General features: G+C 42.9%; 1 protein-coding gene across 1 annotated transcript in view; it reads right to left on the reverse strand.

Annotated features, from left to right (window-relative positions):
* niban2a (niban apoptosis regulator 2a) overlaps window positions 1-21,192 on the reverse strand; it is a 30,932-nt gene extending 9,740 nt beyond the window's left edge. The window contains exons 1-5 of the mRNA XM_028810220.2: window positions 20,861-21,192; window positions 10,465-10,595; window positions 10,028-10,156; window positions 7,854-7,959; window positions 5,396-5,563 (exon numbers count right to left, since the gene is read on the reverse strand). Of these exons, the coding sequence (XP_028666053.2) occupies window positions 5,396-5,563; window positions 7,854-7,959; window positions 10,028-10,156; window positions 10,465-10,595; window positions 20,861-20,915 (589 nt within the window). The 5' untranslated portion in view covers window positions 20,916-21,192. The remainder of the gene's footprint in view (window positions 1-5,395; window positions 5,564-7,853; window positions 7,960-10,027; window positions 10,157-10,464; window positions 10,596-20,860) is intronic.
* Window positions 21,193-22,880: the final 1,688 nt, after the last annotated feature.

The following is a 22,880-nucleotide window of genomic DNA, read 5'->3' on the forward strand; positions in this document are numbered from 1 at the left end:
TTCAAGTGGTGCAAGCTTCAAATCACATCATGGGGGAAAAAAAGCCAAGTAACAGTGACCCCTTAGTACTGGTAGGTAGTGCTTAGGGTTGCATGAAGTTATGTGACAGTGAGAACAATGGGTTAGAAGAACATAGTGCCATGTATCTGTTATGCAACACTGATGCCAAGTAGGTGTGAAGTAGACCTGGATTCAACTGTCAAAAACCCTGAGATCTGAAGAGGATCAGGAAGATATTTAGCTAAATGGCAGGCACCCATGTAGATGTACAACATGGCACTATTTTGTCCTCACTACTGAACCTAGTGTACTGCAAATGGCTAGCTGCTGCAGTCACTGCTTGTTGTTCTTGGCCCGGCTGATGAGAAACTATTGCAGCTGCTCTGGAGAATAGAGTCTGTGTGCAACACAAACACTGGAGGCTTTCATTCCTTTTGCCTCCGGGAAGCAGGATATTTTTATTTGTGCCAAGCATTGTTTTAACCTTACATCCCCCAGGACTGGTGACAACATGTATAAATTGGGCTACTCCAGCTCCAAAATACTTGCCTTGTAGTGTGACCAGTGAGTAAGTGAGTACTGTAGTCTAGATTCATGCTGCCCCACTGCTTAGGGCCCTACCACCACCACCCCGACAGCCAACTGCCTAAGGTGCCAGTTGAAAGCACATGCTGTTACAAGTAAAGCTCATCCAAAAACAATGCCAACTAACTTGTTTTAACTTTGTTAAAAAAATCAGGTTATACTGGAAATGATGTGCATAATAATCCTCAGGGCGGCTTCTCTCAAACACTGCAGTGGCTACTGTTATGATGGCTGTGCTGCCTCGAAAACAAAGCTGGGCACTCTTGAACTTGGCAGTGCTATACAGGCAAGGCAGTGGTCAACGATTCACCTGAATGGGCACTATTTGCAGATAGGAAGAAGCCATGCTGAGTCAACAATGCAGGGGGGTCAGGGAGGGCCCTGTGGTAAGGAAAAATAACCTGAGCACCAAGTTGGTCATGTGACAGCTGAGAAGGACCTGGACAATGAATGAGCAGGACAGAAATCAATCAGTGCATTTATAGTAAGCGGGCAGAGTAAATATTGAAGGCAGACTAGGCAGAGAATGGACAAAGCATTAGCTAAGGATAGTTTTACCAGCAAGCACGCAAGAAGGTCAAAAACTCAGGTACCACGAGGGCAGCGTGTCAGTCCAGAGGGTACGGGACACAGAAAAAGCAGTTAAGCAATGCCTATATACTGAGTGAACCAAGTGACTAGGCAGGAAGTGAGCACAGTGGTAGTTAAGGAGGACCTAAGCTCTAAACAGGCGAGGCTTTATTAACACAAGAGTGCAAACAGCCCTAGGCCACTAATGGGTAATGACATAGTCAAACAGAAAAAGTAATTTCCTAAGCAGAGAAGGTCTTTTTCTAAAACATGCATGGACTGTGAATTAATGTTTTCAGGATGAAGCTCATGATAACCTTAGGCTGTGAGTGGAGTAATCACTGAATTAGTCAAAAGACTATTTTTGGGGAGAGAACTTCTTCAGAAGGTCACTTCCTCACCAGAACCTGAAGTTGCTAAGTGTTATAATAACGTACTGGAGGGCCATTTCATACAAGAGGGACAACCACAGAACCTCAATCACTGTCACAAAGCCATTGCTGTTTATTGTTGTCTCCACAGTGACAGGGTAACCTTTGCCCCTCCCACTGAAGGAATCTGAAAGTTTAGAATGACGCTTACCTCTGCTTACCTCTCAACTGAAGACGCTGTCAGTCACCCTGCTGCCACCTTAGACTTATGTTATCAGGTTTACAAATGTGTACACGCCCAACCCTGAGATCAGCCAATTGGACATTGACCCTATAGATTTCTAGCCTCAAAGCAGCAGGTCCTCCCCTAGTTTACTTCTGGTGACCATCACTGCTGGCCTCTAACCTCTGGACTTTACTTCCCTGGTATTTCCCATTCTAGCAAGTCTGGTGACCTCTGTAGCAAATACCTCTCTTAATACTGAATGTCCACTCCTTGATCTGCAGTCTCAGTCTGATAACCCTCAATTCTGACCTCTAAACTTTGAACCAACCATTAATAAAAATTCCTACCCTGAGGGCTAGGGCTACAAGAGACCTCAGTCCACTAACACCTCCTCCAGCAGATAGGAAATCTTACAGTTTCTGCCTGCTTGTAAGGAGAAAGAGGCAAGATGGGGGGATTGGGGGGGAGGGGGGCTTTTGAGGAGTAGATGAGTCAGTATGACCTAGTGAAGACTTGGGTGGGTGTGGAATGGACTGGGAAGGTGAATGAATGCCCAACAGATGTGAAATCATTTTGGATGGGTTATGGATGGACTATAAACAGAAACCTAAAGTGAGTGAATAAACATTAGAAATGGACAAGAAGAGTAAAGTAACATGTAGTTGTGAAACAAGAAATAGAGTTAAGTAGGGAAGGGAATGGTCAGGGCTGAAAGGGCCATAGGATCCCAAAAGTACAATAATCAATTAAGCTTCATGCCAACATGTACAATTGAGAAATTAGGAGATGAGAGAACTCAAGTCGTCAGGCATGTTCAAATAAGGGGTACTACACTTCCAATGAGTGTGGGCATGGTTGTAAGGACCCAGAGACCTAGGGTATGAAGGTTGGACAAAGTGGCACAAGAGGTTCAAGGGAGCAAGAGGGGTCACTAGAGCTACAAGACCAAAAGTAACTGCAGGCTTTATGCTGACATACACAAAAGGATCAAGAGGATTGTAGAAGTGGGTGAAACCTAAAGGTCCAAGAGAGTGAAAGCCATTGAAAGCTTCATGTTGACATATCTAAGAGGGAATGGGAAAGGATGACAGAGCTAAAGAAGTGGTTATGAAGAAGAGAACACAAGCCACAGTAGGTTTCAGCTCTGAGACAGCCAACAGAGACAAGGTGTATAGGCATGACCTTGGGTGGACCAAGGAGTCGGTGAGGCAAGGAAAGCCAATGGAATCTGCAGGACCAAGTGATTAGGTGGAGCCAAAATGGATCAAGAGTAATTGTAGGCTTCATGATAACATGAATCTCATGAAAGGGTGGGGCACAGAGATTGAGGATTGAAAGTCACTGGGAATTATGCTGACAAGCTCTTTGTGAGGAGAATGTCTAAATTGCAGCTAAAATAAGAGAGTATTTTCATAATAAGGTGAAGATGTCCCTACTTGATGGCGTGGGGTCTGTATATCATATTTCATTTAAGTACGTCACCTAGTATTTAGCATGCCATGCATACCAAAGGAATTACACAGAGGTATATTTTTCTAACGTCTCTGGAATCCACCATCTTCTGACTTTTCTTGATAACATTCAGCAACATTAAATAAGTATTTATTCCTGTTAATCAGTGTTGCTGTGATCTTTAGATTTGATTTTTTTATGTAAACTGTTATATAAAAATTACGTTATAACAAACTTATTTCTCCAAGTGTTAAGGACTTAAGCAGAAATGACAGGCCTAAATTCTACAAGTACACAAAAGCTGCAAAACATGGCTGTTCCCTGAATGCAATCTTGAGTGTAGCAGCAGTCATCTTAAGGATTTTCCCATTTTATAGTTCAATGCAAACCATTACATTCAGTCCTCAAGTGTACAATCCTGTAGGGATGGTCTGCTGAACACAACTATAAAAAAAATACTTTACTTTTGCAGCCTACCATGAAATATACTATCAGAAAGATGGAGGAAAAAAGGAATTATTCATGCAATTTGGAAGACTTGTATTCCAATACAGAGTTGCTGCAAGGGAGTGTACCCTGATGTTTTGGACCAGGCAGTACATTCTGAGAAGAAGAATGGCGTCATTGGTTTTGTTTTTTTGTAGCTCTACACCAAGATATTTATTCACTTAACAAATTGCACAAAAAATGAAAAAAAATTGCCAAAATGAATAAAGCAGCTTTGATGATGGATGACTGAATGAACAAGTTATATAATGTCCCTTGCACCCTGTAAATTGTGAATGATGATGCTTGTAGGTGCACACTTTGACTAATATTACTACATAGGGATAAAGAAGCTAGAGATTACAAAAATGAACTTGGACAGAGCTATTGTTACCAAGAAGGACTAGATCATCCGTATTGATTTATTTATGAGTTCCTATACAGCCATAGATGTTTACTTCAAACTCTTTATTTTCTAAACCCAACACAGTGGTTACCACTTCTATTTTACAGATCAGCATCTTAACTTTGAACTCTATGCCTAGATGTTGTCTATGCAGAGTCTGTATGTTCTCCTCATGTCTACACTGTTTTTTCTCTGAGTTCTCCAGTGTTCACCCCACATTCCAAAAGGTGTAAAGCTTTGGCTGTCAATTTCAAAGTGGATCCAATGTATGTGTGTGTGTGTGTGTGTGTGTGTGTGTGTGTGAGTGGGCCCTATGCTAGACTGGCCAGAGTTTTTTTTGTCTTGCACACCAACCTCCCCCAGCTCCCCACGATCTTAACATGGATTAAGCAGATTGTAGGCTGACATTCTCCTGATCAGGATTATGAGTATCCATAACCAACCTCACAAGTAAGAATCAACATTTGAGTGGGTACTAATACAAGTCCATCACAGAGCACATTCACAAAGACCAGGCTTGTTTAGAGTGGCCATAGGATGCATACACCAGCACAGGGAAAACACGCAGAGCCATAAACATACAGCCCTGTAATCAGAACTTATTATTTCTTTGGCAACACCACTCGTGGTCAAAGCAATAAAGTTATTATTGTTAATATGCATTTTAGTTATTGGAAAAAGAATGGTAGGTTATGTCACATGCACAAGCCTTGGAATGCACTTCTGGGTCTGGACAGGTAAATATGATGGGGAAGGATTTTAATGTAACATAGTCAGTAACACCTTGTTTCTCTGTTTCTAAAGAATAAAGAAAGAAAAGACCCTGGATAACTGAAATCACTTCCTCTCAATTATCAAAAGCACTGCCTATTCTGGCTCATCCATTATAAACTTTAAGAATGTGAATAACTGAAAGTCAGTGTTTATTTTGGGCCCTTCTCACAATTAGACAAGTTCTCCCATGGAGACAGAGTTAATTTGCAGTGGAATGCTCCTGGCAAAATAGCCTAGGATCCTCAGCTCCCTATTTATGTTGTTCTCTGTTTTATTAGTTTTCTAATTAAATGGGGTTTACCAAGGGTTGTAGGGCCAACACTTTGAAAATGTCCCCATCTTTATTCCACCACAAGTTTAAAAAAAAAAGTTAAAAGATGGAATGAGTGCAATCAGGACATGTGGGTAAACCAAGAGAAGACCAGCAGGACTAAGGAATGGAGAAAGTGAGGAGGGCTAACCTTGCTCTGGCACACTTTCTACCTCTGTGTATCTATGAGTGTGTCTTTCAGCCATAATCCTCACCATTATTGGTGTGCCTCACACAGTCTTGAAAGACAGCTTGCCATTTCTTCTGTTCCTTCTCTGACAAGACGCAAAAGTAGAAGTGTCGGGCATAAGGATGCCAGAGGATAATGGGAAACTGAGTGGCACACTTCAGGTAAGGGGAGCTGCCCGCCTTCACTTTGAGACCTGCAAAAGTAAAAAAAAAAAAAAAAAAAAAGAAGCCGGTGAGAGTCCAGGAATGAAGCCTGAAAGAGCTCACAGTATTGCAAAGTGTCCCAGAGAGGAATCCTGGGAGCCCTCATGCTTAATGAAAATTGAAAAACAGGACGCACCACTTTGAGATGATGAGGGCGTTTCCGTAGTTTGTTCAGATTCCCAAGATGTTTCTATTCATAACCTCCACCAGAAAACAAAGGACTGAGACAGGACAGCAGGCAAAGTATGAAGAGCAAAGGAACAGAGTGACCAGAAATGAAACAGATACAGGGGACACAGTGGAATAACTGAAAAGAACAGTGGATCAGGGCAAAGAAATAAAAGGGACTGTGGAATAAAGGGCAGAAGACCTACAGTAAAGGGACAAAGTAGCTAGAAGTTCTCAAGAAAACACAAAAATGTCCAGAAGGAGAGGGGCATAAGCACATAAAAATAGAAAATACTTTCTGCAGTAAAGGAATACACCACCCACAGCACAAGACAGGCAATGTCCAGCAGCACAGAAAAAAATCAAATTGAATATGCAAAAAAAAAAAACAAAACACAGTCCACATCAAAGACATAGACATGGAGAAAATTACCAGAAAAGCAATTAACTGCCTATAGTGAAAGAGAATGAAGTTATAGTAAAAATTCAAGGCATTCATAAAGTAGATCCAGCAGAATCAAATACTCAAAGACACCACTGGAAATTAAGAGAAAGTGCATTTAGGACTGAAGCCAGGAAGGACTTAATAATAATAATTCTTTGCATTTATATACCACTTTTCTCACTACTCAAAGCACTCAGCAATTGCAGGTTAAGGGCCTTGCTCAAGGGCCCAACAGAGCAGAGTCCCTATTGGCATTTACGGGATTCGAACCGGCAACCGTCTGATTGCAAGTGCAGATCCCTAGCCTCAGAGTGACCACTCCGCCTTCTTTACACAAAGAGCTGTGGGAATCTGGAGCAAACTAAAAGGGCATGTAGTTTAAGTAGAAACCTTGAAAACCTTTAGGAGGTGACTGGATCAGATATTGGGACAGTTTAGCTATTAGCTAAAAACAAACAAGCTTGATGGACTGAATGGTGTCTTCTTGTTTGTCAAGTTTCTCATGTTCTGTAGAAGTCCAAAGAAGAATAGATTGAATGTCCATCACCACCAAGACAAGAGGCAGTGCAGAGAAAAGAAAAAGAGAGAAACTACAAGAAAGAAACAGAGAGCCCAAGAAGAACAGGGCACATGCCCACAGCTAAAGTGTACGAATGGCTACAGTAATAGACTGGCAAGCACCTCAACACAACAGAGCTGAAAATCTGCAGTTAAAATGGTCCGAGTGTTCAGCAGCAGAAATAAGAAATCTAAAGAAAGAGCACAGGCAGTCATGGGAAAATAGAAAAATATCCAGAATAAAAGACATTGAATGTCCATTAACAGTCATAAAGAGATCTGAGTGTCCACATCAACAGAGACAGTTTAAGGAGCACAGAATATAAATTAAAAAATATTACAGTTTATATATATATAATTTTGTAAGCATGGGAGGCAGCTAAAGGGCCTGAATGAGAATGATTCAATGCCAGACCAGGGGGTGGCGGAGTGCATTAACTCTCACTTCTCTGCAGACCTGTTATGGGAAATTCCGCCTGGCCCTGATGGCATCACTTTCGGTTTTGGCCCTATTGATGACATCACTTCCTCCACTCTCCTTTAAAGCCACCATCAGATCTGTTCTGGACTCCAACCTGTACATTTCAGTACAATTATTTTCTAAATTTGCAGCCGGGAAATAATATACAGGTGGCTGCCCCAAACCTTTTTGTGGCTCATTGTTGAGTTTGTAACAATATATATATATATATATATATATGACTGGGATCCGCTGCAAAAAATGAGCAGAACACTCAAGAGTAAAAGGGACAGAGCACCCAGCAGCTTTGAGTAAACTAAGAAAAAAAAATCTAAAGAAAAGCACCTTTAGTCCTTGGACTCTTGCAAAAACAACTAAAAGTGCACAGCATCCAGCAGGATGGAAAAAAAAATAAAATAATGCAGCACCCACAGCAAAAGGTGAAGAATATTTACAGCAAATTAATACACAGAAGAAAAATGACAATTTCTAGTAGCACAGAGCAAAGTAAAAATACTATCCCCAGCACAAGTGCAGAGTAGGTAAAGGAAAAAGAGGAGACCATTAAAAACATGCATGCAGCACTCCAGGTGTCCAAAGCACAGGACATACAGGGCCAATGCTACTGGTCCTCATCATCCTCCCTCACCTGGCAGGCAGTTATTGAGCAGCTCCAAATATTGTTCCACGGAGGTCAGCACTTTGTATCCAGCACAATTAATGATCCCCTTGGGGTGTAAACCTCTGTCCCAAGCCTGTGACACACAGGAAATAAGTGAATTCATTAGGTGCTGTAGAATCAGCACATACTGGGCTGTGTGACTCACGCAAGGGAACACAGCTGAGCACAATAAAGTACAAATGCAGCAGATTACTTACTTTACACCCTTATAAAATACACACACAGACACAGGTGGACAACAGAAGACATACAGACAAATAGCACACATGCTTGTCCACACAAAGAGATGAAAACGTCCATACTTACAGTACAAATGACACAACATCATACCAGACACACAGAGTCCACTTTACTTAAACAACCCCACACATGTAGATAGATAGATAGATAGATAGATAGATAGATAGATAGATAGATAGATAGATAGATAGATAGATAGATACTTTATTAATCCCAATGGGAAATTCACATTCTTCAGCAGCAGCATACTGATACAATAAATAATAAACATAGAAAAATTAAAGTAGAAAAGTACACATACATATACAGTCATACACGGAGCTGCTGATGTAACACAGCGGAATGTCCTTACAAACAGAGTTATGTGCATTACTGATGAAAAGATAAAAGTTAACAAACATGGGTGTCCTCTATAACATTTTTTTGGGAAGGAGGAGCAAAATTTTACTGTGAACTAAAACAAATTAAGGGATTGTTTTAACTGAAACTAACAGTATTAATAGGACAAAAGTAAACTTATATTTGCTTCATATAAACCAACAATGACAGAATTTAAGACCACACATGTTATCTAATTTCTTGATGGGGAGTGCAGAAGCTGCTATACGGCTTATTATTGAAGCTCCTTCCACAAATAAATATCGGAACATTGCCAGGTTAACTTCTTAAGCAGTCCTGACAGATGTCATTCCCTCTTTGACATTTGACGTCCATTGCAACAATGGATGAACTATAACTCAGATTTACTCAAAGTGCTCCTGGATTAATTATTTGTGAATACAACTGCATGCATGAAAAGAGTTTTACAAACACAAAGATTAACCTTCTTAATAATTCTACTAAATCACTTCACTCTTAATGCATTTGCAACTTAATACAAGTTTTTTAACATCACTGGGTACATCCAACAAATGATACACAGTTGCTGGAAACTAATGTTGATATGTCTACCTCCATAATTAAAATAAATTGTATGAAGAAGAACTTGGAACCCTTTTCTTTAGAATGCTGCTCTACATGCCACATTGTCGTGGCCAAATTTAGGCATAGGTAAACTTCATCATAGACCACTGCACTACTAAGCTCTAGTTGCTGGCAAAGACAGGATGTTGAGATACTGTACATTGCTTCGATGACAACTTTCAGCTGACGACTCTGTTGTGACAAGTGATTGTGTGTTGTGATATGTGATTGAAATTGTACTGGAACTGTCCTAGTTTTATGATGTGACTGACAGCCTCAGTGACTGGCAATGAGATTCAGCAACTGCAATGTTTTCCGACTTAAATTCTTATAGCATGACCCCAGCCTAATAAAGAGCAAAAGTCAGCAATTCCTGTAACATGTGAATACACAGAGCTGAAAATGTATACGAAATAGCAGGAAATTTGAAAAAACAATATAATTAATACTTTGACCACAGTAATTCCAGCCCAAATGAATTAGCAGGAACACTGAAAAGAAATATAGCTTAGTTTCTGGGAGGTGCAAGCACATCCTTTGCTCCCCCTACAGACACTCATTTTAACAAAAATATGCACATGGACATAGCTTCCAATGTATTCAGTGCATACACATATGCATCATATCAGATCTCCAAGCTCACAAACGTGTAATAGATCATGTAGCGCACATAAACATTACATATATTTGACACAGACTACAGTGTACGCACACACAACAAACAGCATAAATCAAAGGGTACCACACAAAAGTACACTTTGTTATATGTACACAGGCATATAGCACACAGTTCCCCACAAACATACATATGGGTACAAAGTTATAATATTTAACATTTTCATACTTTCACGAGTTTCAAAAAGAGCTGTGATGTCCCAGTTTGGTTCGTAGCACTGAAAGAATTTTGCTCCAAATACTTTGTAGTTAGTAAACCTCACCAGTTTTGTCTCATAGTAGTGAACGCTGTATGAGTCCGGAACAAATAAGTAGCGGTTCCTCCATTTCCGGTTCTCTTCCAGATACTGAAACAGGTTGCCAGAGAAAATGCATTTGTCTGCCAGTGGCGCCTGATTGTTGGGGGTATAAACAAAGGTAAAAGTGAGAACAGAGAAACACACTGCACCAAATTGCATACAGAAAACAGCCATATGATGTTCTCCTCACAGTATGATGCTGTTCCTCACAAGAACAAATCGTTTACATCCCTCATATTGGCCACTGTACACAATGCTCTTAATTGACCATTAGTTGTTTAAGGTAAAGGCCCCATCCTCCCAAAAACAACATCACCATCCAACCCATTTACCACAAGAGGCTGCAGCCTCCAAAGGACCCACCCAAGCACCTGTCCCCTTGCACACCCATGGTGTTGTACCTTACGCTGCAGCAGCTGAGACTGCGGGGCACCGACTCCTTCAATGTCACAGCGGACCTTATTGAAAAGGGCCACACCATACTGCTGCTCGTAGTACTTGCAGAATTCTCCCACAATCTTCCCCGTCTTCTCTGCAGAGAAGGGAAAAGGAAAACGTAATCAGTCTGGCAGAAGGAGAGACAGAAAGCATGCAAGAGGCCGATCAGAGTCATTTAGCCGAGTCTGACCGACAGCTTCATTGGCAGTGACCTCCACAGGAATTCCGCTTTGAAATGGGGGCTGAGTTAAGCGGCGAGCCATTCTCACCTTGTGCCACTCTTCTTCCCACGGGGAAGGGTATCGCTATTTATAGCTACTGTGTCGAGGGCTCTGGGAACATAATGTGAAACAGCTGGACGTGGCCAGTACAAACAGAAGAAAAAGAGCAGACACATTTTATCAGACATCAAGAGAACTCCACTTCATAGTCCAACCCAATCCACCTTGACCCTCTGACAATGACGGGGTGTCAGCATTAACTGACATGTTTACAGTTAGGCATACAGGGCAGCAACGAGGCCACTTTACCAAAGCTGTCTCTCCCCAGCTTGCAAGTATCTGCTTTGAACCGCAATGCAACATGGGAGACCCACACATATTCAGCCTTCACTCTTCCGCGGCACACTAAATTACAGAGTGTATCTAATGAATGTGCCTGCCAGGCCTCCCTGGAAACCATTCCTTCAAAGAGCTTTAAGCAGGGCTCTCTTCTATGCCACTGCTAGAGATTAGAAACCTCCTGGGACTGCTGGCAATCACGCAAGACCCAAAGGTCTTTCCAGGAGAGACTCAAAAAAAGCTCTCTGACCCAAACAGAAAACTCTACTGTGAACTTTACAACCACTTGCTTTGGAAAAACTGGTAACCATATTCAAGAGAATGTACTCTCCCAACCATTTTCCCCCAGACACAAACAATGCTATGAGTTGGACACAACCCTAGCCAATTCTCCTTTGGTAGCTAACACATACCCAGATTCCACACCAACTTTTCTTTTAGAGAGTCCAATCATTCCTCTCCTTTGAGTTTCACATAATCTCACTTTGCCTTTTGGGGTGCCACACCCCTCCCCGAAAAATGTGTCCTTTAAGGTGTCATAGAACCATCTCCACATTCTCATTATCCTTTGGTTGCCACCTATCTCTGTGGAGGTCAAACAACAACCTTCTCCTTTCTTTGCCACATAAACTCCTTTCCCATAGTGCATTTTGCATTGTGAATTTCCCATTGGGATTAATAAAGTATCTATCTATCTATCTATCTATCTATCTATCTATCTATCTATCTATCTATCTATCTATCTATCTATCTATCTATCTATCTATTTTCCTTTGAATTCATGGTCTTAGGATAACACCTAACACCAGCCAATCCCATTCTCCTTTGATTTCAGATTTTAACATCCTTCTCCTATGGTTGACACACAGTCCTCTTCCTCTTCTCTGCTAGTTCACTCCATTTCCAGGCACATTCTTTCACATTGAGAATGTGGCCAAAAAAAAAAAAAAAAAAACCTAAGTCACAAAGGCTGACATAGTAGTCCTACACTGCAAAGTACACACCAGGAACATCAAGTGTAATCCAGAACCAGAAAGAACTGCAATTCATGTGCAGATATACCATTGACACCATCTGAGCAGATAAGGCATTCAGCTTGATTGCTCAAGTGACACATGGAAAGGAGAAACCACCTCTACTACATCTTGCTGACATGGCACTACTGAAATGTAAACCAGTGTGTGCTTCAAGATGCAGGCCCTCCTGATGTGGCACTGCCAGCCTGGACCTTATTATTTGCTTGAAAACATGTCATTACCAGACAGCCAAAACGCTGAGGAAAATCCAAGGGTTTGCCAGCCAGGATGCAAGAGTTGGAAAAAATGGGCGCTTAGACTAGGAACTGCCATTACGGAAATTAAAACGTGTTTAAATCTGAACTGGCACTACCACCAAAAGTAAGAGAAAAAGCTCGCTGGGCACATACAGTGTAAAACAACTTGAGGCAGTTCTTCAAGGGTATTCTGATGATGTGCCACTGTCAGCCATCGATGAAGGTATCTTCGAGTACATGAGCTGTGCATGCTGTAAAATGGTGGCATTTTGTTTAAGTGCCGCTCCTCATTACATATTTTAGACACAACCCCAGGGCATCAGAGAAAGAGTTCACTTGCATTCCACCGATGATGAGGCAAATGCTGCCATCTCTTTTTCCTGAGCCCCAGGCAGGTTGCAGCAGGCCTGCTCATGAAGTAAGGACAGGCCGGAGCAGGTCAGGCAGTGCAAGATGCCACCTCTGCAGGACTCTCACTGACACAGAAACCCTGTTATTTAAAACTGCAGTGTGCTTGCTGCCTAAGGACAGCCTCACTCACACTCCGCACGTGTCCTCAGCTCTGACTGGATAGCTTGAGGCGGTCAGAGGAATGAATTACCATGGCCGTGCACTACTGGCCATCAGATGAACAAATGTTCAGCTGTTTAATTGCTAAACTGAAATGGCCATCTTTAAGAAAGAGGACACAATCTGTCTCAATGGTCATTTTGAACAGTTCAGCCTGTTCATCAGTTGTCAGTGAATGAGACTTAGAGTGGATTACACTGAAGAAACCTCACCCATAATCCCTCCCTCCATTAACTACATTTGCTCTGCTTATTTTAATGCAGTGTTGAGAAGCGGTAGATGTCAGTCCAGTGTAAGGTACTGGGTCAAATCAGAGTAAAAAATCAATAATTTTTTTTTTTTTGTAGAAAGAAACCACAGTACATTGAGAATGGCCATGCATACAAGGGAAGAACATGCTAAATTCGCAGTGGAAGTAACAGGACCCAGACCACTTGAATGTATAGAAAGCTGTGCTGACCTCTGCATCACCAGGCCACTCTTCATCCTAAATACAGTATAATTCTTACGTACAACCCTAAGAAAGAAAGACAGCCTAAACCTGGTCAAATGGCACCAACAGTGCCAAACCATCCAGGTATATGTTAACTTTCACTTGCTGCCACCCACATTATTGCTCTGTGGCATAATGGCCTCCTTACTCATGTCTTTGAAACTCTCCCCTTGCCTGTAACATGGTGATTGGCTGAGGTCTAGGTTTTCCCATGGTTTCCACAACAGTTTGAACAACGGAAGATACACTTGTACTCGTCTCTGCTTGTCACAGGAATGTGCCACCTTGCTGATGCAACTTCAAACAGAACAGCTGCCAAATGCACCCCTGCTAGACTCTCAAAACTGTCTCAATTCATTCTGTGTAATCCACCCCTTAACAACCGACACCAAAAAACGTTAAAAAGCAGCCTGGCACCAGAAGCAAGGAGTGCTACGACTTTCCCCAGGAGACATACAAAAAAAAAAAAAAAAGTATTTTGGACAGCAAAAAGGACACTGTATTTCCAAAACTGGCTGCCCCTCTAGCCCCACTCCAACCCATTCACAGAAAAGGCAATGTAAATGGGCACAGGTAAGAGGGAAAGAAACTGACACACAAAAGCAAACAGGACATGAGGAGCAGCAAGGGGACCAAAGCTGTTAAGATGGATTGCTCAGTGGTCAACATACTAAATGAAGAGTGGTGGACAAGGAAGGTCGGCCGCAGTAAGTCTGTTGCTGCTTTGTACAGTGCCAAGGCACATCCCTGTGAGACCATGTTTATGATTCAGGGACTCAAAGCTCTCTTTCAGACACACCATTCCTCTAGTCACAAAGAAAGCTTTCTCAGGCTGGTGAGTCTGATACCTACGCCTAGAATGACCACGCTTGTAATAAACAGAAAAGCCTGCTCAATGATCGACTATAAGTCTAGAAGTGGACAGAGACCTTGACTCTGTAACTACATTACTCACATCAACACCTCTCCCTGAATAAATGGTAGCCTGGGGCCCCTACTCTCCAGCTAATAGCATACTGGAGCCCCACTCCTAAGAGTGACAAGCGCACAGGGTCCATCACACACCGACTAACAGGAACACAGAAACCACATCCTCACTGACCAGCACACTGGGACCCCCCCCCCCATTTCAAGTGACTGCCAAAAAGGGTACTACTACTTGACCAATCCAAAGCTACCTGACTTCCAAACCACATAGATATTTCTCATCACAGGTTGATTGGCCACCACATCAGAAACTTCTGAAGTCTTTGAATGACTAACTCAGCACCCAACTGTCTAAGATCCCTGCTCAATGACTGACAAAGTCAAACACTGACCTACAACTATGAGTGATCAGCACACAGTGTATTTCATTCCACATTAATGAGCACACAATCACCACTTCACTTTGACACAGTGCACAGAGTGTGATTAACAGGCTGAGTGCACCAAATCTATTCATTGATTAAACATCTTGCAATGACCATTCAACCCCTTCAGTATGACTAAACCCTCTGCAGCACAATGAAGTTTTTACATACTGGCTGAATAACCACCTGCTCAGAGGATACTCTATTTCCTAAAACACTGACTGGGTTTGTTCCCCAGATCTAGGGGAGCCAACAAAAAACCCTGATGTGATGTTTACCACTGGAAAATGGATTTCTAGACCCTGACAGATGAGCTCACACAGACATGTTCTCACTGACTGACCAGCACAAAGAAACTCCTACTCTCCAAATACCCAACCCACTTCGATCACAACCTTCTGTCACACAGTTTTGGGACTCAAATAGAGATCCCAAAAGGATTGTCTGACCACCAAGTTAAAATTTTAGTAAAATAATAGTTTAGCATACTTAGCTAGACATTTAGTTGCCTTCCCAACTCAGAATGGCAATCTATTAACTCCACTGCTCCTGTCTCTATGTGACAAGCCCAAGCAGGCCATTACTCTCTGAATACCCAGCTTGAAGACCATCCACTTTCCTGTCTTGCCAAGTCATAGTGACTACAACCTCTTGACAGACTTTCAAAAAACATAAATTACATTCTCTTCTGTCACTCACTGACCAACCCATAATACCACGCTGCTCCTAGCCTCTGACCGACTGATTTACATTCTGGCTGACCTGCTAAATCCCTGAATGACAGAGCACAATGATCTCCTAATCTTTAACTAAGTGACCACATCATTAGCAGTGACTAATTATTTCTTACTCATTGACTGTCTAATAGAACTTCTGCTGAGCAAGTTCAGCAGGATAAGCAACAGGAAGTATGACACTCATCACTATATGGAAATTAATAAATGGACACATACAGTATGTCTTAATCACAATCAATTTCAATGTTTTCATAGCTACTTCTTTGAACTTCTTTTGGCATCATGGATGCCAGCTGTATCTGGCATGAGACAGGGTGGCCACTACAGGATGGCATTGTTCTTCATGTTGACAGGACTCCTGATCACAAAAGGGAGTGGACAGTATAGATGTGGGGTGGGTCAGGTATATTGTAATAAACAGGATGCAACAGGATGGGTTTCCTACTGCAGATCTTGGCTTGTCTTGACATCCTGTTTAGAGATGGCCACCAACAAGACACTACCCTGCCAGCAGTATTTATTACCAGAAATAGAAAAATCACACTGGGCAATCCTAGCAGAAAAGTGGCTAAGGAGCGGATTACATGACTGGCTGTTGATGGGAGAATTTCAGCATCATAGGAGTTTACTTCTTCTGGTGTTTTTGTCCATCTCCAACCCGCCTCACATGGACATCCTCTGGATTGTCCATCCTTCTCTAATACTCAATGAACCTTATCCTATACACAAGGTCCTACGCCTTTTAGTTACCTTAGATCTTTGTACTTGTCTGCTCCACTTGTGTCCTAAACCCATATCTATATACTTGGTTTAACTGGACCCACTGAAACCTTATGTCAGAAGTGCTCCAAACCTCTTCAACACATCCAGTCTCTTATCAGCAAAAGAGGGGAGCTATCTCTTAGACTCACACATTATAGGTTTGTATGGTTATTATTATCCTCCATATACCGTAGAATACAGTGTAATTCTTACTTGCATGTGCTAATCAACATGTAACATTTTGCCACTCTCTGGCATCATTGATAGGGGAGTACTAGTACTTTACCTTGAAACTTTAGTGTTTTTTAGTATGGCTGCTTCCCCTTTATCAAAATCAAACTATTCACCTCTTCATTATTCTCTTCTGGTTCTGAAACAGGAAGCATCCACCACCATCCACTTGCATTCGTGTGCTCATCAAAATCTAAATTTTCTCACTCTTGCCAGTGGAATTTACAGCTTTCCTTTGGTCAAGCATTTTTAGGTTTCAGCTACCAGAATACTAGGAGGTCCACAAAAAACATGTTTTCTGTCCTCTTAACAATTACAGAAAGCCCTTGAAGAGTTTATCACTTTTTGAATGACAATGAAGGTAGGAGAAAATACTTCTGGTGAGGAACATAACCTATATGCTAATGGTGCCATGCTGAGTGGTGGTCAATTGGTTATGAAAGGTCACAGCTCAAAAAAATCTGGCAATTTTCTGATTTTGAAGGTGTCTGACTTAAACACTCTAGTCACATAGTCTATTTCTAATCATTCCTGACATTAAGTAAATGTGGAGTTCATGTTTGGATCACACATCCATAATGGTTATGTCTGCTTACCCACTTACATTGTGAGTTGTAAACCCAAAAGGCTGGGATCGTCCCTAATGGATCTTCTCAAAATTACTGAATAAAGCTGTGGATGCCGGGCATCTGATCAGGATGCCTCCTGGACGCCTCCCTGGTGAGGTGTTCCGGGCACGTCTAACCAGGAGGAGGCCCCGGGGAAGACCCAGGACACGCTGGAGGGACTATGTCTCTCGACTGGCCTGGGAATGCCTTGGGATTCTCCCGGAAGAGCTAGAAGAAGTGGCCGGGGAGAGGGAAGTCTGGGCATCTCTGCTCAAGCTGCTGCCCCCGCGACCCGACCTCGGATAAGCGGGAGACAATGGATGGATGGATGCCGTGCTCATTTAAATCCTAATTATTCACCTGTGTGCCCAATTTCATGTTCAAGTACACAACTTTATGCCCAAACATATGCATGTCCAAATCCACACACAAAACATGCTCCTGTATGTCAGCCCATTTCCCTACAGAAAAGGTGATGGCCATCAGTGTGTGTAACCTTTCTCAGTCCGACATGCATGTTTGTTCAGGCCATTCCTGACATTCCTGAGATTGTCAGCCATCCGGAGGCTCACAGGATGCCGGGGCCCAGCCGAGGGTTTGCCTTCCCCATATCTAGAGAAGCCGATGAATAAACCTGGTGCGATGTGAATCACTGGAAAAAAGATTTCCACACCTGAAATGACCCCTGAGTCATAACAAAACCATAGGGGTTATTGAAATCAAAACATTGTCGCAAGAAATACTACATCATAAGAAAGCCACATAGCAACCACTAGCCATATTAATGCAAGAACTGAGCCACATGAACATGACTGTCTGTCCTTCTGTGGTCAGATGTCACTCTGACCAGTGAGCCCAGGGTGTTTTCCTTGTCACCGCCTCTGCTTTGTTTAGTTGCTTGATGAGCTTTCTTGGTGATGCATTCCAACAATTCTTCCAAACATAGACAAACTGCTCAGGAGGGCAGGGTACTTCTTTTCCAACGCCCTTCTGGTGGGTGTTTCTTTCACGGTTGATGTCCCTTCTTTCACCTCAATAAGCTCAACAAAAAATTTTGAAGAATTTTGCACTGCAAGGGACATTCACCTAAGCTAAGCTGGGAATGATATACGAGCTGCAGGGCCCAGTAAAACACATCCAAAATGGGGACATGCAAATGAAAGAAGAACCTGAGAAACAGACCATCTCACCAATTGCTCAAAATAAGCCAAAGCAAATTCAGTAAATCCTATGAAGCTGAAGGTGTGAAAGGAGTATAACTGCCAGTGTAAAGTCAGGCACAGGTGACCAACACATCTAGCCCAATGGGAAAAAAACACAACACATATCTGCAATAATCTGACCAGGGCATTCCAATTCAAGAAATGACTTTACAATGTTATGTCAAGTATATCTTTACCTATCAAATCAACTTGGCATTGGGGATAATCGAAAATTGCATTGTCCATCCATTTTCAAAACTGGTCATCTCTCTGTGTCAGTAGACAAACAGAAATTCCACAGTTCCAAAGTTTACATGGATTTCCTGTGTCTCACAAAAAAAAAAAAAAAAAACCACACAACAATGCGGTCACATTGGACATATAGACAGCGAGAGGGCTCCTCAATTATACTCAAGTCAAGTTGGGGAGCTTGCACTGGTACAGTGCGTTGCCACACCCACTACACGACGAAACAACTCGGGATCCCGGTTTGCAACCCCCTAGGCAGACACGCGGTCCAGTCCCACCCTCCGGAAATGACCCTCTATCTGCTGCAGCCAGGTGTTACGTGGGCGACCCCTTGGCCTGGTCCAGCCACTCGAGTCCCTAACAATGAGGATCCTACGAGTTGGATCACCCTCGGGAAACGCGCCACATGGCCGTAGTGCCATAACTGACGCTCCCTCACAATGCAGGTAATGTGCCTCATTCGGGACTCCATGAGCAACCACTCATTCAATACAAAGTCAAACCAACGGTACCCAAGGATTTTCCGGAGAGACACAGTACCAAAGGAGTTCAGTCTTCGTCTGTGGTCACTGGATAGCGTCCATGTCTCGCAACCATATACCAAGACAGGAAGCTTCAATTATACTGAAATGTGAAATCTGAAAAAAAAAAAAGATTTATGTGTGTGTGTATATTAAATATATATATATATATATATATCTTCTTATATAATACGCTACAGTGGCTGTCCGTTTGTCTGTCCAGGATTTTAAATCACCTGTAGCTCGCAAACCATTTGACCTACTGACCTTAAACTTGGTACACATATACTACGTGACGTGTGCTATCCACTGTTGTTGTGATGATTCACCTCTAAGGTTATTCCTCTTTAATTTTATTGTAAATAGATAGATAGACAACTGGCATCTTTCAGTACTGGACTTATTAGAGAATAGCAATGGGAAAATTGGTGTGTTTCAGTGACTGGACACAGCCACATGAACCAGCCACTCGAGTCTGCTCATCTCAGCTTTTAAACAAAGCACCACAGGGGCAGCCAGAAGCCATATGGGCTACTCTGGCTAGATTACTATCAGAACTGAGTTGCAATGGCCATTCCATCAAGATCAACATAGCAGACACATGTGGTCACTAACACTACTATAAAGAGACAAATGAAACACCCGCAACAATAAAGCCATATAGCACACTTGATTCTCTTCTGCTTTCAGAGAAAGATAACACATGGTTCTGGCATTAATGACAGAACAAAGTCAAGCTGGATAACTGACAGCTGCCTTCATAACCAACAGCAAATGTGACATATGACACACTTAGGCCACACTGCACATATGCACAAATACTGACTTTAAATAAAATTAAAAATTAAAAACAAAAAAAAAAACACACTTGGATCACTTGATCAACCTCATTATTAGATGTGGATGCCTCAACATCACAGAATGATCAAGAGTTACACCAGTTTTTTCAGTGGCTGGGGCAATATGGGCCACCCAAGTCACATTTGTATCAGCTCTGGCTAACCTCAAATTCCACACAAAACTGCTGGGGGCAATTGGAAGCAGTTCTGAACAAAACAAGAAGCAACATATGGGAGCCGCAGAGGATCCTGTGGTCACAACAACGTTAAGACAACGCCCTGTAGTCCACTCTGGTTAACTCAGGGTGCGGGGTTTCAGCCAGCATATGATCAGGTTCAGGTCAATATCTGCATATTGAGATACCTGTGGGTGATCTGGCGCTTAAGAGAGATTGTAAACACTAGTTGATCAGTCCTAATGGCGGGTGTGTTTAGCCCCCAGCTCCCAGATCTGCCGATACATCATCACCTCACACACCCAACCACACCCTGCTGGACGCCTGAGTAACATTATGGCACATGGAATAGAGAAGTATGTGATCGGCGCTAGGATCTTCACTGGGCCGTTACTCGCGTCCCGGGTGCACACAATCCACTCAAAGCGAGACCCCTTGGTTGGCACGCCACGCGGCACTCTTCCGCCAACTTTTTGAAACTTTTCTTCGCGCGACTGAGCCAAATGTGCACCCACCATCTCCCACTGAGTCACTCCCGCAGGAAATGGGCAGCAGGAGGAGGAGGATGGGTGTGCCAGCTTTCCCGAGGGCCAGACGCCGAGAAGCGGAAACCTAGTGGCTTAGCTGAATATGCCTTGGTCCTTACACGAATGAGAGAAATGCAAGTGGCATGATCACTCCTCATTGGTTGCTGTATGCTCCTGAGCGCGATGTGAAGTTCACACAAATACGGCAGAATTTACGACTGTCCCTTAGCCCCGTCTGCCTAGACAACGTCTCACTCACCTGCGATGTACTGCCGTCTCTGATCGTCTAGGTGCGTAGAGATAACATCCCCCATACTGCCGAAAAGAATCCAGTTGCTTGCGTGTAAGAATCACTCTTCCTGTGAGAGCCTGGCTGTGAGAAACTCACGGCAAAGTCCCGAAAAAAACAATGACCTCCAAACTGGCGTCAGGCGGACAAAGTTGCACAGAAACTTCCCGACCGACAGCAGCAACGCTCCCTCTCTCTCTCTCTCTCTAGCTCGCTCGGTCTGCCCGTTCAGCTCAGGACACACCCTCCCTGTCTCGCGCTAGATCGCTGAGCTCCTGACTGGTTTTTCGCGTCAAGTCTGTACTTACTCGCTTGCGCTCTCTCTCTCTCGTTGAAGGTGTGGTTTAAACGCATTGGAAAAGGGAAAATCTCAGCCCCAAAAAGAAAAAAAAAATCTTGTGAGATCAGCAGCAAGACTAACGTATTGCCTACGTGTCCACATGGGCCCGAAAGCGAGTGGGGCGCCTAGCCTGTCATCACTTAAGCAGGACAAGACTTCCCTTTCACAAACCTAAAATACCATCGTGCGGGCTTGGGGGTCAAGTTTTACAAAGTGCGCTTCAATGGTGGGGGTTCATCAATGAGCTGGTACAATAGTAAGGCGGGGGGGGGGGGGGGGGGGCAAACTTCTGGTGGAGCAGTTATATAAGATGGGAGTCGCCGTTTAGGAAGTGGGCTCACCCCCAAAATTATGAAGCAAAACAAGATATGTGTGAAGGGAACACGATATTTTGAAACGGTTTGATTTAGTAGCAAATTAATGTCACTGGTAACACTGCACTCTAGTATGTTAGACTCTGCCAGTCGATGACCTCAGGTTTACAGCCTTTCTGTTTGGCACATTCTTGCCTAACCTGCGTCTCCCCAAAGGGATATCACCCCTTGTACAAAGTCGAAGATCTAGGCTTTTCCCAATGTATTTTAGACATTAACTAAAATGTTGTAACCTTTACATTCATTAACTTTTCGCTTTATCTATGCAAACAAGTGCGGAGATTAAACTCTTTTTAATGACATGTAATCAGAGGCACTCGAATTGAGTCACGCCGTAACACTGGAGCATTTGTGCCGAAGAGCTCTATTGCTCAGTTTTCTCTCTTTGGCTCCTCCCACTCTTTAATCTTCGCTCCTAATGCACCGTGCATTCAGAGTGCAAACGACATATTCTAAAAGATGGACACTCTCCTTTGCTTCCAACAAAGTCGCGTTTCCATATAAGCATCTATATAAACGCGATATTTTAGACATGATCATACCCTGAGTTTATCGGTAGAACGCACATCATTCAGATAACTAGAAATGAAATGCGAGGAATTCATTAGGTACTGAACTGCACAAGTACTTTACAAATGTGTCACGAATTGTTCACTTTTTCAGAGGTTTCCTGCTCAGCATTGACAATGTCTCATCCTCAAACTTGCGCCTCTAGAAGCATTTTGCACAGGGTCCTGTTACGTTCACTTGGGGGAATTTTTTCTAACGGCCGATCATCATTTTGTCATAGCAGCTTTTCTCTTCATAGTTTGTTGGTCAGGTCTACGTGCCCGCTTTTCCATGACAGCCCTCAGTGAATCGGCGGCGCAGCTGCGAAGTGTGCAGTCTTACCAGGACAAGCCAAGACTCGCTCAATTGACAATGTAGTATTAACTAGCAGGAACATTAAGAGTAAACAGCCACACTCCTTTGCCTCAGCACACTTGCGCGCGCTCACACACACACAGAAATTCAGACACAGATCGGAACAGAAACGGGCACGCGCATATTCAGTAGACGGCATAGGGACACACACCCAGAAAGTTAGACACTTAAGTACTCTCCGATAGCGACGCAAACACAAGAATATATAGAGCATAGTCTCTGGGACAGGTAGGTGCACGTTCAGGGAAAAAAAAACAAAACAAAAAAAAAACAAAGGCAGAAAGGAAGACGCTCGAATTAGCGCGCTTAACCTCTCTTTTGCTCAGTCGGGGTGTGCCAAAACTCCAAACTG

The sequence above is a fragment of the Erpetoichthys calabaricus genome, chromosome 9 (assembly GCF_900747795.2).
Source record: "Erpetoichthys calabaricus chromosome 9, fErpCal1.3, whole genome shotgun sequence".
Classification (NCBI taxonomy): Eukaryota; Metazoa; Chordata; class Cladistia; order Polypteriformes; family Polypteridae; genus Erpetoichthys; species Erpetoichthys calabaricus.